This window comes from Delphinapterus leucas, chromosome 10, assembly GCF_059928025.1.
Source record: "Delphinapterus leucas isolate spDelLeu-1000000601 "Yukka" chromosome 10, BTC_Dleu_Yukka2, whole genome shotgun sequence".
NCBI lineage: Eukaryota > Metazoa > Chordata > Mammalia > Artiodactyla > Monodontidae > Delphinapterus > Delphinapterus leucas.
In genome coordinates, this window is record NC_143138.1 from 93,837,595 (window position 1) to 93,853,506 (window position 15,912).

The window sequence follows — 15,912 nt, forward strand, 5'->3', positions numbered from 1 at the left end:
TCCCTGTGCTGTGCACCTGCTTCCCTCTAGCTATCTGTTTTACGTTTGGTACTGTATGTATGTCCATGCCACTGTCTCACTTTGTCCAAGCTTACCCTTCCCCCTCCCCATATCCTCAAGTCCATTCTCTAGTAGGTCTGCATCTTTATTCCCGTCTTGCCCCTAGGTTCTTCTGATCACTTTTTTTTCTTTTTTTAGATTCCATGTATATATGTGTTAGCATTGGTATTTGTTTTTCTCTTTCTGACTTACTTCACTCTGTATGACAGTCTCTAGGTCCATCCACCTCACTACAAATAACTCAATTTCGTTCCTTTTTATGGTTGAGTAATATTCCATTGTATATATGTGCCACATCTTCTTTATCCATTCATCCGATGATGGATACTTAGGTTGCTTCCACCTCCTGGCTATTGTTAAAAGAGCTGCAATGAACATTTTGGTACATGACTCTTTTTGAATTATCGTTTTCTCAGGGTATATGCCCAGTAGTGGGATTGCTGGGTCGTATGGTAGTTCTCTTTTTAGTTTTTTAAAGAACCTCCATACTGTTCTCCATAGTGGCTGTACCAATTTACATTCCCACCAACACTGCAAGAGGGTTTCCTTTTCTCCACACCCCATCCAGCATTTATTGTTTCTAGATTTTTTGATGAGGGACATTCTGACCGGTGTGAGATGATATCTCATTGTAGTTTTGATTTGCATTTCTCTCATGATTAATGATGTTGAGCATTCTGTCATGTGTTTGTTGGCAATCTGTATATCTTTGGAGAAATGTCTATTTAGGTCTTCTGCCCATTTTTGGATTGGGTTGTTTGTTTTTTTGATATTGAGCTCCATGAGTTGCTTGTACGATTTGGAGATTAATCCTTTGTCAGTTGCTTCATTTGCAAATATTTTCTCCCATTCTGAGGGCTGTCTTTTCATCTTGTTTATGGTTTCCTTTGCTGTGCAAAAGCTTTTAAGTTTCATTAGGTCCCATTTGTTTATTTTTGTTTTTATTTCCATTTCTCTAGGAGGTGGGTCAAAAAGGATCTTGCTGTGATTTATGTCACAGAGTGTTCTGCCTATGTTTTCCTCTAAGAGTTTTACAGTGTCTGGCCTTACATTTAGGTCTTTAATCCATTTTGAGTTTATTTTTGTGTATGGTGTTAGGGAGTGTTCTAATTTCATTCTTTTTCATGTAGCTGGGCAGTTTTCCCACCACCACTGATTGAAGAGGCTGTCTTTTCTCCACTCTATATTCTTGCCTCCTTTATCAAAGATAAGGTGACCATATGTGCGTGGGTTTATGTCTGGGCTTTCTATCCTGTTCCATTGATCTATATTTCTGTTTTTGTGCCAGTACCACACTGTCTCGATTACTGTAGCTTTGTAGTATAGTCTGAAGTCAGGGAGCCTGATTCCTCCAGCTCCGTTTCTCTTTCTCAAGATTGCTTTGGCTATTTGGGGTCTTTTGTGTTTCCATACAAATTGTGAAATTGTTTGTCCTAGTTCTGTGAAAAATGCCATTGGTAGTTTGATAGGGATTGCATTGAATCTGTAGATTGCTTTGGGTAGTATAGTCATTTTCACAATGTTGTTTCTTCCAATCCAAGAACATGGTATATCTCTTCATCTGTTCGTATCATCGTTAATTTCTTTCATCAGTGTCTTATAATTTTCTGCATATAGGTCTTTTGTCTCCTTAGGTAGGTATTCCTAGGTATTTTATTCTTTTTGTTGCAGTGGTAAATGGGAGAGTTTTCTTAATTTCCCTTTCAGATTTTTCATCATTAGTGTATAGGAATGCAAGAGATTTCTGTGCATTAATTTTGTATCCTGCTACTTTACCAAATTCATTGATTAGCTCTAGTAGTTTTCGGGTAGCATCTTTAGGATTCTCTATGTATAGTGTCATGTCATCGGCAGACAGTGACAGCTTTACTTCTTCTTTTCCGATTTGGATTCCTTTTATTTCTTCTCTGATTGCTGTGGCTAAAACTTCCAAACCTATGTTAAATAATAGTGGTGAGAGTGGGCAACCTTGTCTTCTTCCTGATCTTAGTGGAAATGCTTTCAGTTTTCACCATTGAGGATGAAGTTGGCTGTGGGTTTGTCATACATGGCCTTTATTATGTTGTGGAAAGTTCCCTCTATGCCTACTTTCTGCAGGGTTTTTATCATAAATGGGTGTTGAATTTTGTCAGAAGCTTTCCCTGCATCGATTGAGTTGATCATATGGTTTTTCTCCTTCAGTTTGTTAATGTGGTGTATCACGTTGATTGATTTGCGTATATTGAAGAGTCCTTGTATTCCTGGGATAAACCCCACTTGATCATGCTGTATAATCCTTTTATGTGCTGTTGGATTCTGTTTGCTAGTATTTGTTGAGGATTTTTGCATCTATGTTCATCAGTGATATTGGCCTGTAGTTTTCTTTCTTTGTGGCATCTCTGTCTGGTTTTGGTATCAGGGTGATTGTGGCCTCATAGAATGAGTTTGGGAGTGTTCCTCCCTCTGCTATATTTTGGAAGAGTTTGAGAAGGATGGGTGTTAGCTCTTCTCTAAATGTTTGATAGAATTCACCTGTGAAGCTATCTGGTCCTGGGCTTTTGTTTGTTGGAAGATTTTTAAGCACAGTTTCAACTTCAGTGCTGTGATTGGTCTGTTCATATTTTCTTTTTCTTCCTGATTCAGTCTCGGAAGGTTGTGCATTTCTAAGAATTTGTCCATTTCTTCCAGGTTGTCCATTTTATTGGCATATCGTTGCTTGTAGTAATCTCTCATGATCCTTTGTATTTCTGCAGTGTCAGTTGTTACTTCTCTTTTTTCATTTCTAATTCTATTGATTTGAGTCTTCTCCCTTTTTTTCTTGATAAGTCTGGCTAATGGTTTATCAATTTTGTTTATCTTCTCAAAGAACCAGCTTTTAGTTTTATTGATCTTTGCTATCATTTCCTTCATTTCTTTTTCATTTATTTCTGATCTGATTTTTATGATTTCTTTCCTTCTGCTAACTTTGGGGTTTATTTGTTCTTCTTTCTCTAATTGCTTTAGGTGTAAGGTTAGGTTGTTTATTTGAGATGTTGTTTGTTTCTTAAGGTAGGCTTGTATAGCTATAAACTTCCCTCTTAGAACTGCTTTTGCTGCATTCCATAGGTTTGGGGTCCTCGTGTTTTCATTGTCATTTGTTTCTAGGTATTTTTTGATTTCCTCTTTGATTTCTTCAGTGATCTCTTGGTTATGAAGTAGTGTGTTGTTTAGCCTCCATATGTTTTTATTTCTTACAGATTTTCCCCTGTAATTGATATCTAGTCTCATAGCGTTGTGGTCGGAAAAGATACTTGATATGATTTCAGTTTTCTTAAATTTACCAAGGCTTGATTTGTGACCCAAGATGTGATCTATCCTGGAGAATATTCCATGAGCAGTTGAGAAGAATGTGTATTCTGTTGTTTTTGGATGGAATGTCCTGTAAATATCAATTAAGTCCATCTTGTTTAATATATCATTTAAAGCTTGTGTTTCCTTATTTATTTTCATTTTGGATGATCTGTCCATTGATGAAAGTGGGGTGTTAAAGTCCCCTACTATGAATGTGTTACTGTCGACTTCCCCTTTTATGGCTGTTAGTATTTGCCTTATGTATTGAGGTGCTCCTATGTTGGGTGCAGAAATATTTACAATTGTTATATCTTCTTCTTGGATCGATCCCTTGATCATTATGTAGTATCCTTCTTTGTCTCTTCTAATAGTCTTTATTTTAAAGTGTATTTTGTCTGATATGAGAATTGCTACTCCAGCTTTCTTTTGATTTCCATTTGCATGGAATATCTTTTTCCATCCCCTCACTTTCAGTCTGTATGTGTCCCTAGGTCTGAAGTGGGTCTCTTGTAGACAGTATATATGCGGGTCTTGTTTTTGTATGCATTCAGCCAGTCTATGTCTTTTGGTTGGAGCATTTAACCATTTACATTTAAGGTAATTATCAATATGTATGTTCCTGTTACCATTTTCTTAAGTGTTTTGGCTTTATTATTGTATGTCTTTTCCTTGTCTTTTTTTTCCTGCCTAGAGAAGTTTCTTTAACATTTGTTGTAAAGCTGGTTTGGTGGTGCTGAATTCTCTTAGCTTTTGCTTGTCTGTAAACCTTTAATTTCTCTGTCAAATCTGAATGAGATCCTTGCTGGGTAGAGTAATCTTGTTTGTAGATTTTTCTCTTTCATCACTGTAAATATGTCCTGCCACTCCCTTCTGGCTTACAGAGTTTCTGCTGAAAGATCAGCTTATGTTAACCTTATGGGGATTCCCTTATGTGTTACTTGTATTTTTTCCCTTGCTGCTTTTAATATTTGTCCTTTGTATTTAATTTTTGATAGTTTGAATAATATGTGTCTTGGCATGTTTCTCCTTGGATTTATTATGTCTGGGACTCTCTGTGCTTCCTGGACTTGATTAACTATTTCCTTTCCCGTATTAGGGAAGTTTTCAACTATAATCTTTTCAAATATTTTCTCAGTCCCTTTCTTTTTCTCTTCTTCTTCTGGCACCCCTATAATTCGAATGTTGGTGTGTTTAATGTTGTCCCAGTTGTGTCTGAGACTGTCCTCAATTCTTTTCATTCTTTTTTCTTTATTTTGCTCTGCAGTAGTTATTTCCACTATTTTATCTTCCAGGTCACTTATCCGTTCTTCTGCCTCAGTTATTCTGCTATTGATCCCTTCCAGAGAATTTTTAATTTCATTTATTGTGTTGTTCATCGCTGCTTGTTTCATCTTTAGTTCTTCTAGGTCCTTGTTAAACATTTCTTGTATTTTCTTCATTCTATTTCCAAGATTTTGGATCATCTTTACTATCATTATTTTGAATTCTTTCTCGGGTAGACTGCCTATTTCCTCATTTGTTAGGTCTGGTGGGTTTTTGCCTGGCTCCTACATCTGCTGTGTGTTTCTCTGTCTTCTCATTTTGCTTATCTTACTGTGTTTGGGGTCTCCTTTTTGCAGGCTGCATGTTCGTAGTTCCCGTTGTTTTTGGTGTCTGTCCCCAGTGGCTAAAGTTGGTTCAGTGGGTTGTGTAGGCTTCCTGGTGGAGGGGACTAGTGCCTGTGTTCTGGTGGATGAGGATGTTGTTTTTCTGGTGGGCAGGTCCACGTCTGGTGGTGTGTTTTGGGGTATCTGTGGCCTTATTATGATTTTAGGCAGCCTCTCTGCTAATGGGTGGGGTTGTGTTCCTGTCTTGCTAGTTGTTTGGCATAGGGTGTCCAGCACTGTAGCTTGCTGGTTGTTGAGGGAAGCTGCGTCTTGGTGTTGAGATGGAGATCTCTGGGAGATATTCACCATTTGATATTGTGTGGAGCTGGGAGGTCTCTTGTGGACCAGTGTCCTGAACTTGGCTCTCCCACCTCAGTGGCACAGCCCTGACAACTGGCTGGAGAACCAAGAGCCTTTCATCCACACAGCTCAGAAGAAAAGGGAGAAAAAAAAGAAAGAAAGAAACAAGAAGATAAAATAAAATAGCCATTAAAATAAAAAATAATTATTAAGAAAAAAATGTTTTAAGTAAAAAAAAATGGACAGACAGAACCGTAGGACAAATGATAAAAGCAAAGCTATACAGACAAAGTCACACACAGTTGCATATACATACACACTCAGAAAAAGAGATAAAGAGAAACAATATATATATAGCATTGCTCCCAAAGTCCACCTCCTCAATTTGGGCTGATTCGTTGTCTGTTCAGGCATTCCACAGATGCAGGGTACATCAAGTTGTTTGTGGAGATTTAATCCGCTGCTCCTGAGGCTGCTGGGAGAGATTTCCCTTTCTCTTCTTTGTTCGCACAGCTCTGAGAGGTCAGTTTTGGATTTGGCCCTGCCTCTGTGTGTAGGTCGCCTGAGGGCGTCTGTTCTTCTCTCAGACAGGATGGGGTAAAAGGAGCAGCTGATTCAGGGACTCTGGCTCACTCAGGCCGGTGGGAGGGAGGGGTACGGATGCGGGGCGAGCCTGCAACGGCAGAGACCGGCGTGACGTTGCACCAGCCTGAGGCGCGCCGTGCGTTCTCCCGGGGAAGTTGTCCCTGGATCCCGGGACCCTGGCAGTGGCGGGCTGCACAGGCTCCCGTGAGGTGAGGTGTGGATAGTGACCTGTGCTCGCACACAGGCTTCTTGGTGGCGGCAGCAGCAGCCTTAGCGTCTGGTGCCCGTCTCTGGGGTCCGCACTTTTAGCCGCGGCTTGCACCCGTCTCTGGAGCTCATTTAGGTGGTGCTCTGAATCCCCTCTCCTCGCGCACCAGGAAACAATGGTCTCTTGCCTCTTAGGCAGGTCCAGACTTTTTCCCGGACTCCCTCCCGGCTAGCCGTGGTGCACTAACCCCCTTCAGGCTGTGTTTACGCAGCCAACCCCAGTCCTCTCCCTGTGCTCCGACCCTGAGCCTCAGCTCCCAGACCCGCCCGCCCCGGCGGGTGAGCAGACAAGCCTTTCGGGCTGGTGAGTGCCAGTCGGTACCGATCCTCTGTTGGGAATCTCTCCGCTTTGCCCTCCACACCCCTGTTCCTGCGCTCTCCTCCATGGCTCTGAAGCTCCCCCCCTCTGCCACCCGCAGTCTCTGCCCACGAAGGGGGCTTCCTAGTGTGTGGAAACCTTTCCTCCTTCACAGCTCCCTCCCACTGGTGCAGGTTCATCCCGGTTCTTTGTCTCTGTTTATTCTTTTTTCTTTTGTCCTACCCAGGTACGTGGGGAGTTTCTTGCCTTTTGGGAGGTCTGAGGTCTTCTCCCAGCGTTCAGTCGGTGTTCTGTAGGAGCAGTTCCACGTGTAGATGTATTTCTGATGTATCTATGGGGAGGAAGGTGATCTCTGCGTGTGACTCTTCCGCCATCTTGAAGCTCCCTGGGTGTTTTGTTGTTGTTGTTGTTGTTGTTGTTTGCGGTACGCGGGCCTCTCGCTGTTGTGGCCTCTCCCGTTGCGGAGCACAGGCTCTGGACTCGCGGGCTCAGCGGCCATGGCTCACGGGCCCAGCAGCTCTGCGGCATGTGGGATCTTCCTGGACCGGGGCATGAACCCACATCCCCTGCATCGGCAGGCGGATTCTCAACCACTGTGCCACCAGGGAAGCCGTCCCTGGATGTTTTTAAATGATGAGATTTATCATCTAAATCATTCTGATGTCACTTTAAGAATGGATTGAAGCGTGACTATAAGGAGGACAGTTTTAGGAAGCTATTGAAGTTGTCTTGGCAAAATAGAGTACCATGGATTAGGGTGGTCGTAGACAAGGTTGTGAGAAGGAAATAGACTGGAAGGATCTTTAGGAAGAGTGGCCACCAGACTTGGTAATGTTTTACATGGGAAGATATAAAGAATAATTCCTAGTTCCTGGCTCTTTTAGTTAGATGGAAGGTGGTGCCATTTGTTGAGCTAAGGGATGCTGAAAAGGACTAGGCTTTACCCTTATGACCAGTTCACGAGTGTCAGATCCTCGAGGTATGTTGTCTCAGTTAATCCTCACAAGGTATTGAGGTCGATGGTGTGATCCCTCCTTTGTAATAGCTGTTACTCACTCAAGATCACATGGTCATTAGCATTTTGGCACAGCTAGGTTTTGACTCCATGTCTTTCTGACTTCAAAGTCTATTCTTCTTCTATGTTAACAACTAGTTCTACATACCATGAGTAAAAGAATCAGTCTTATCTTGGTCACCGTAAGAGTTCTTAGTTGCAAGCAATAGAAAGCTGATTTAAGTAGAAAGGAATTTACTGAAAGGATATTGGGTAGCTCACTGAGTCTGGGATAAGGCTGCCCATAACCGTCTTCAGAAAATAGGCTGGAACAAGGGAGGCTCAGCAGCTGCTAGGACCACATCCAGACTTACACCATCGAGTAAGTCCGGTGACTTCACGCCATTTCTGAACACCAGACACAGTTGCTCCGATTGGAAGGTCATTTAGTTGATGCCTGTTCCCTAGCAGAATGGATTCTCTATCCCCACTTTCTTGCAGTACTGACTCTGCATTCATAGTTCTGGTTGATCCTAGATTATGTGTCCATTCTCTAGCAGAAAGGAAGGCTGGAAAAGAAATTGTCTACAGAAGCAAGAAGCTTTATTGGGAGGCAGGTTCATAAGGTGGAAGATTTCTTAAATGTAGGAAGAGGGCTAAGATGTCAGGCAACCCCAAAACTGACAACTGATCACAAATGACCATGATGCAGTTTTTAAAACTCACACAGGTCCAGGTTGAGAACGTGGGGTGACTTAAATAAGAGTGTAGAGAGGGGTAAGAGTTGGGGAGGGGAGGACGGGCTGACCGAAGGTGTTGAGATTTGGCTTTTGGCTCTCTGACCCCTGTGATTTAGCATTCCCCGGGGAGCTCCTGGTGACCCTGGCTGTCTGTCTCCGTCCTTGGCTCTTTCTCCTTCGTGAGAACTAAGCGTCTAGGGCCTAGAAATAGAATCAGTCACCGTGTTTGGAGTTAGGGGTCGGGGTAGGGGCATGTATTAAGTGAAAGAAATAGGTTTGATAAGTGTTTAACAAGATGACAAGGTAGACATGGCGTGTACTTTCTTAGGATTGGTCAAAGATACAGTTTCTTAGAGAACGTTGACTCAGTAAGGATGTTATCAAATACTCATTTGAGTTATATGTACTCATAGGTTTTGCTTTTCGTAAGGCAGAAAGGATGTACCTGGGAAAGATAGAGTGATGACTGGGACGCCCCTCTCCGCTTTCCTTGTTTTTCAAAGCACGTCTACCAATCAGATGGTGATATTTATTCTCAGAGTTTATGGCTACTGCATTTATTCTGATCCCCAGGCTTATCCATTATCTTAGAATATTTATACATTATATTTTATAGGATGGGTGTAGAATTTTAAAGGCTTATTTACATGTTTACTGTTAGATTAATGACTAACAGATAAAAATAGTTTAAACTCATTCCTCCACCCTTGGTTGTTAAGATCATATTCACTTCTTGGTAAAGATTTATTAAGAAATAGCAGAATGTATACCGTAGACTTAGAATATTTCAAATAGAAGTTGGCAGCCACATATTGAATTAAGGACATGTGCATGGTAGGAGTTAGAGTAAATTCTAATTTGAATGATTAAATGAATGAGATAGGCCACCAGTCACATAAATATACTTTAATTATGGCATGACGTAACATCCTGATTTTAATGTCTACAGATATGCATATGGTATGCTTCTGTGACATTTTCTTACGTAAAATTTACTCAGTATCTTTTCTTTTTAAAGGTGCTAGTACTTGGAAACAAGAGAGATCTTCCTAATGCCTTGGATGAGAAACAGCTAATTGAAAAAATGTATGTCTTAAGAATGAATGATGGTTTTTTAAAAATAATTTGGTTCTAAATTATACTGTTTTGCTCACTGCTTTGTTTAGCATTGCTGTATTATTCAGTAATGATCATAGTCACGTTTTGGAGTACATAAACTTGACATACTAGAAAAGTGAACCCGTGAATTTTTTTTTCCCCCTTAAACATTGTTTTTTTAATGAATGAATGAATTAATTTTTGGCTGCATTGGTTCTTTGTTGTGGTGCACAGGCTTCTCATTGCAGTGGCTTCTCTTGTTGTGGAGCACGGGCTCTAGGCTTGCGGGCTTCAGTAGTTGTGGCACATGGGTTCAGTAGTTGTGGTACACGGGCTTAGTTGCTCCGTGGCATGTGGGATCTTCCCAGAACAGGGCTTGAACCCTTGTCCCCTGCATTGGCAGGTGGATTCTTAATCCCTGCGCCACCTGGGAAGTCCCCGTAAAATTTTAGTATCAGTAAAATAATTTCTTCTGTATAGTAATTCAAAAAACAGGCAAAATTGAACAGTGAGTGAAAAGATGACAGTTGTTTTAAGCACAGACTTATTTTCTTAATTCTGCTTTTTATAGGAATCTGTCTGCTATTCAGGATAGAGAAATTTGCTGCTATTCAATTTCTTGCAAAGAAAAGGATAATATAGGTAAGAAATGACTGGTGTTTGTGGAAGAAGTGGGTATCATTAGGAGGGATGTCTCATGCTTTTTACTGTTTATTATCTCCATTTCTGTTTAAGTGATTTCCCTTATAAAGTACTATTGCTTTTGCCTCAGGAAAAAGAGTATACATTATACCTTTTGACAACAAATATAATATCCTGAATCTGCTCCACGCTATTTAAAGAAGTAAATGCAAAAGAGACACGAAGTTAAGCATTATGTGATATCAATTTATTGTATTAATTTTTGCAGAGCTAGTGTCCAGCTGTGCATTATAACAGGATGATGTTTTTTAAATAAGACTTTACAAAAATTGGTCTATAGGCATTATTATGATTTTGCATGTGTCAAAATCAAAATATATTACTGCAGTATGTTAGCTCTCTAAAGGATAAGCCCAGAATACCCTTTATCTACTTAATGTCTGTATTAATTTCCTAGGACTGCCATAGCAAAGTACCAGTCCTGCTTAGCTGCCTTGTCCTATCAGTCTAAGTGCCTGTCCTGGCTATTCTCGGCCACTGTAGCTTCAGTTGCCACCTCTACGATGCTGTCTTGCCAGTCTCCATCTCTTCCTCAGATCTGTACAGATGAAACTACCTGCTGGACATCTCCATGTGCTACCTTCTCCATCTCAAACTTGGTGTGCCTACTGCCGAATTCTTAGTCTTTTTTCCTCAAGCCTGTTCTTCCTTTAGCTACTGTTAGTCAGCAGCTCCATGACACACACACTTACTCAGGCCAGAAGATTCTTTCTCACCCCCTGCATTTGCTCAGTCCTGTTAGGTTCTATATTTTGAACATGCTCCTCATTTTATTTCTCTCCATTCCTACAGCACTTGATTTGCTTCAGGCCTTCGGCCCTTTCCTGTTCCTGTTGTGATAGTCTCTATAATGGCAGCCTTCCAAGTTGCCCTCCTCGGTTGCCATTGTTGAACTTACTACAATAAACTTAACAGTTTACAATAAACAGTATGGTTTCCCTGCTTAACATTCTCCAATGACTTCCTGTTGACTTGAGAATAAAATCCAAACTTCTGAGCATCTTAGAATGGCACACAAGGTTATCTGGCTCCCTCTAGGCCTGTGGTTCTCAACTGAAAACAGCTGAGCTCCACAGGGGACATTTGGAGATAATCTGGAGCCATTACTTGTCACAGCTGAGGATGGGGGGTGGTGATAATGGCATCTTGTGGTCAAGGTTATAGATGTTGCAGAATATTGTACTATGCACAGCAAAGAGTTATCCAGCCCCAGATGTGAAAAGGGTGAGCTTGAGAACCCCTGCTCTAGCCGTAGCAATGAGTGGCACCCCCGCTTACCCATCCCTGTGCTTCAGCCACATCTTATCACTTGTAATCCAGCCAGAGCTCCACATAGTTTCATGCCTCTGCTTATGCTATGCGTTTTGCTCTTTCTTTTGCCTGGAATTCTGCGGAGGCTGTCCTCCAAACCCAGACGACTACCTGCATGTTTTCCAGCATACTGAAAGCTCCTCGAGGGCGGAGAGTGGTTTTCCCCTCTCTTTGCATCCTGGAGCTTCACACACAATACCTGATCTTACAGGCAATCAGTAAACTTTTGAATGAATAAAGGAAGGCACAAGCTGTTCTGTACACAATTTAGCTTTTAAATTGGAGACTCTTCAGTCTCTCGTGTTTCCAGATTAACCTCTTGAAGGTCAGGGAATGAAGACTAGTAGGATAGATACAGATATCTGTATAACTATAGTAGTATAGAGGCAGAAAAGTAGAGGGCAGGCCCAGGATATGCTTTGAAATAGCTGCGTTTTAAATATTCTCTGATATTTAGTTTCTTAACTTTGGTATCGTAACATCTTCACTTTTTTCCCCTCCATCTTTAGATATCACACTTCAGTGGCTTATTCAACATTCAAAATCTAGAAGAAGCTGAAGCATCTCCTGAAGTCTTCCAGTCCTTCCTGGCTACAATCCTAGAATTATTGTCCGTTCCTCTGAAGTACTTCCCAGAATATGGTCCTTCCTAAACCCAAGAAATTGCCTTTTTCAGAGTTTATTTCTCATGTGCACTGCTGAAGATGTGTATCCTTAATCCTTCATAAAGAATCAGCTAGAGTTGTCATGATAAAGTCAGCACACAAAAAGGCTTCTTATACATACTTGTCTTAAACAGTGTGTAGAGCTTTTTTAAAAAAAACCACACTTTTGACCATCTTAAATCAAGAAAAATTGCATATTTCTGTTCTGGTCTTTCTGGGCCAGGTTTTTATATTGGTTTTCAGTAAATGTCTGTCTATGATATTTCATTATAGAGTCCAGTAGCTTAATACTGATACTGACTTGATAACAGCATGAAGTTTCTAGTGCCACACACAGTATTTAGAAAACCTTTAGCCTGACTCATGTGGGGTAGAAACAAAATGTTTACGCATCTCACAAATGCATGTGAAATGTATAATTACACCTTAGGAATTTCAGAAATGGTCTGTAGAGAGTGAATAGAGGCACCAGATCTATGTTGTTGTTCCTTCTTTACACTGGCCAGATCTTGGGCAATGAATTTTAAACACATTCTGCTTTCTGAGAGTTCTTCTCCAGATAGCAGTTGGGGGTACGGGAGGAACTGAGGCATGCTGTTTTGTATCTGTCCAGATAATTACTTCTATATTTTTTCTTTTCTTTTTCCTGGTTCAACACACTTTTTTAAGGGGTTGGGGATTGATTTTCTCAAAAGCTTTCATGAATTTAGAGCATTCCAGCCAATATAATAAACGTGTTAAGAATGTCAGACTGTTCAAACACCTGTCTGTTCTTTCTCTCTCCAGTCACTAAACCAGTGCTGCTGCATGGCACTCTAACTCTTGACTTTTTATATTCAGTCATAAAGTTGACTTTCAGCACAATAGATACTTATAAACAAATTAAAATTCTTATTTTTCTCTCTTATCAATGTAAGGTTTGGCACTCTTTTGTCTGGTGCCATTAGACATCTTGTTTATTGTGACAACTCTAGACCTGCCTGCTTTATCTGATGTAATCATGCACAACGGCTGCAGGTTGTTGAATAATCACACAGAGGTGAGGAAGTGATGCTGTCTGTTGTTTGCTTCTATGATACAGAGATGTATAAAACTTACCTGAACATGTTTTGTAGTTTAGTGATCTCCATGCACATAAAGGGACATATTAAAACTGGAGCACTTGTAAATTGTTACGTAGCCCACTGTAGTAGATAAAACTCTATGGTACACTTGCTTATGTGTTGCCTCACACTATGTGTGATTTTGTTTCTTTTGTTAAGCAGCACTCATGTAGACAGTGCATTTCCAAACATGTTGAGCACTCAAAGTGCAGTCAACAGTAAGTTCTTTTAATGATATCAGTTTTAATTTATAGACTGCCATGGCCTTAATGATATTCTGTACAAAATACTGCACCGTGTTGCACAGACACTATTTGCTTTTCTCCATTCACATTTTTATGAGTAGAATCTTGGCTTTTAAAATTCTGTTCTTATTCTTTGAAGCATGTTGCATACTTCCCTGATGGGATGGATGGTTCTGTAAATGAAGGGATATTTAAACTTGCTACTGTACTTCAACACCATTAATGGTCACTGTGAACCATTACAAAGAATGTGGCAATTTGCTTGTGCCTAAAAGGAGGAATCAGAACTAGAATGTGTGACTCTGTGGGGACCGCGTAGGTTCATTAATTGACCTACAGCTAAACCGTAATGTGTTTGTGTGTCTGTTCATTGCTTCCAGGGTTTCAAGACATCCAGACACTACTACCAACATTTTCCTGTGCATTAACCTCTGCATGTGGAACCTAACAGTTACTGAACTTTGTAAATATGTGAATTTTTTTATTTAGGTGGATGCGTTTTTTGTCTGTTTACTGCTCTTCTTAGCTTTATTCAATAAACTTGCATTTTGAGGGTTGTATTGACGGTTTTAACTTAAAATGTCCATCATGCTGGAAGGTGCTGACTTTTTTGGAAGGGGGTGGAAAGAAGGTTACCATGAGCAGGGTCTGTAGACCATGTGCTAGAAAGAAATCAGCTCAGCTCTTAAAGAATTGGGTCTGTGAGCTAGTTAAAATAGAAACAAACTTTTAAATATCCACAGAATTGACCTTGCGATGGGGCAAGGGGTGGGGTGGAGGAAATGCTACTACTTGTAAACTGTCATAATACACCAAATTTAGGACTTTTTAAAAATAAGTATTGACTTAGTTAAACATTTTGTAATCTGGTTTTAAAAATCATAACAAAACTATTAATAAACTGAAATTACAAGATATGTCTACTTGCTGACTTCAGTTCCAGAATGAAAAGATTTAAAGTATCAAACCTGGTAGTTTTTCCCAAAGAGGCACACTTTCAAAGTAAAACATTTGACCTGTTTTGTATAGTATGTTATCTTTTGCACTATAGAAGTGAACGTTTATCCCATCAAAGCTCTTGGGGAAACGATTTTATGTATTTTTACTCAGAGAAGTTCAACTCGGCTCTTCCTCCATATGCACGCCGTCCTTCTGTGCAGCCAAATTGTGTTGGTCAGTTGGATGTGTGATCTTGCACTTCTAGGATAGAAGTACTTGGGTATCAGGTTTAAATTCTTTTATTGAATCAGTGGAGCCATTTAGTCAAGCTATCAGCTTGATTGTTTTCTCAACAGCTTCCTATAAAGAGATTTTCGAAAGAGGAGTGTGTTGAGGGCGTGGCTGGGGAGAGGATATACGTTTAGCTTGCTTCACCCTGTTTCTGAGTCTTATGTGCTTTCAGAAATTGAGACTTCTAAAATTAGTTCCTTTGGGGACTTTCCTGGTGGTCCAGTGATTAAGACTTCGCCTTCCAATGCAGGGGGTGAGGTTCGATCCCTGGTCGGGGAGCTAAGGTCCCATATGCCTCGCTGCCAAAAAACCAAAACATAAAACAGAAGCAATGTTGTAACAAATTCAATAAAGACTTTAAAAATGGTCCACATCAGGGCTTCCCTGGTAGCGCAGTGGTTAAGAATCCGCCTGCCAGTGCAGGGGACACGGGTTCGAGCCCTGGTCCGGGAATCTCACGTGTCGCGGAGCAACTAAGCCCGTGCGCCACAACCACTGAGCCTGCGCTCTGGAGCCCGCGAGCCACAACTACTGAAGCCCACGTGCCACAACTGCCGAGGCCCGCGCACCTAGAGCCCGTGCTCCGCAATGGAGAGGCCACTGTAACGAGAAGCCCGCACGCCACAATGAAGAGTAGCCCCCGCTCGCCGCAACTAGAGAAAGCCTGCGCGCAGCAATGAAGACCCAACGGAGCCATAAATTAAAAAGTTCCACGTCAAAAAAAAAAAATCTTAATAAAGTAAAATTAGTCCCTTCGATTCTGTCAAGTAAATTGGGTGTATTGGACTCTGTCTGCTTTTGTGTTTATTGTTTCTGACTGAGGAACTAATTGCCTTGTGTATTCTATTCATGCAGGATCCAGTTACCCTGAAATCTTGTTGCTTTGGTAATTCCAACCTCTTCAGGGGTTGGCGGATTGAGAACTGGAGCGGCTAATTTACTGTAGCCAGAACCATATCTGTAATACCCAATTGGCTGAATTTTGTTCTCTAAAAAATGTGCCATTGGGGGAACCACCATGTTCAGTACGTGAAATATGTTCATTTTCTTAGAAAGTTTAAAGGTTGTACCCTCAGCAGCATGTATATCAGTGAAGATACTTGAAAAGGAAGACAGTTAAAGCAAACACTAGGCTTGCCTGTCTTCCCTTCAGCTTGCAGTTCTACAAATGTACAACCCACGGCAGGTGCTTCCTGTTGATTAGTAAATATCCTCCACACAATTTCTGTTTAAAATTCAGCTATTAATAAAAGTGGGTACTTTTGTCATTGCCGCCTCTTGAATGTTCTTAGGGAAACTGAAGCAAGTCATTGACATGCTAGACAGACTCAGTGGAAA

General features: G+C 40.9%; 1 protein-coding gene across 2 annotated transcripts in view; it reads left to right on the forward strand.

The window, feature by feature from the left end:
• ARL8B (ARF like GTPase 8B) overlaps positions 1–15,360 on the forward strand; it is a 65,396-nt gene extending 50,036 nt beyond the window's left edge. Inside the window, exons 5-8 of one of the 2 annotated variants that reach the window (XR_016394753.1) lie at positions 9,239–9,306; positions 9,890–9,960; positions 11,841–13,035; positions 13,725–15,360. Coding sequence is in view for 1 of the 2 variants with exons in the window: in XM_022572500.2 (XP_022428208.2) it covers positions 9,239–9,306; positions 9,890–9,960; positions 11,841–11,890 (189 nt within the window). In the remaining variant the exon portion in view is untranslated. Of the gene's footprint in view, positions 1–9,238; positions 9,307–9,889; positions 9,961–11,840 lie in introns of both variants that reach the window. The other variant, XM_022572500.2, reaches the window with a different exon arrangement.
• The last annotated feature ends 552 nt before the right edge of the window (positions 15,361–15,912 follow it).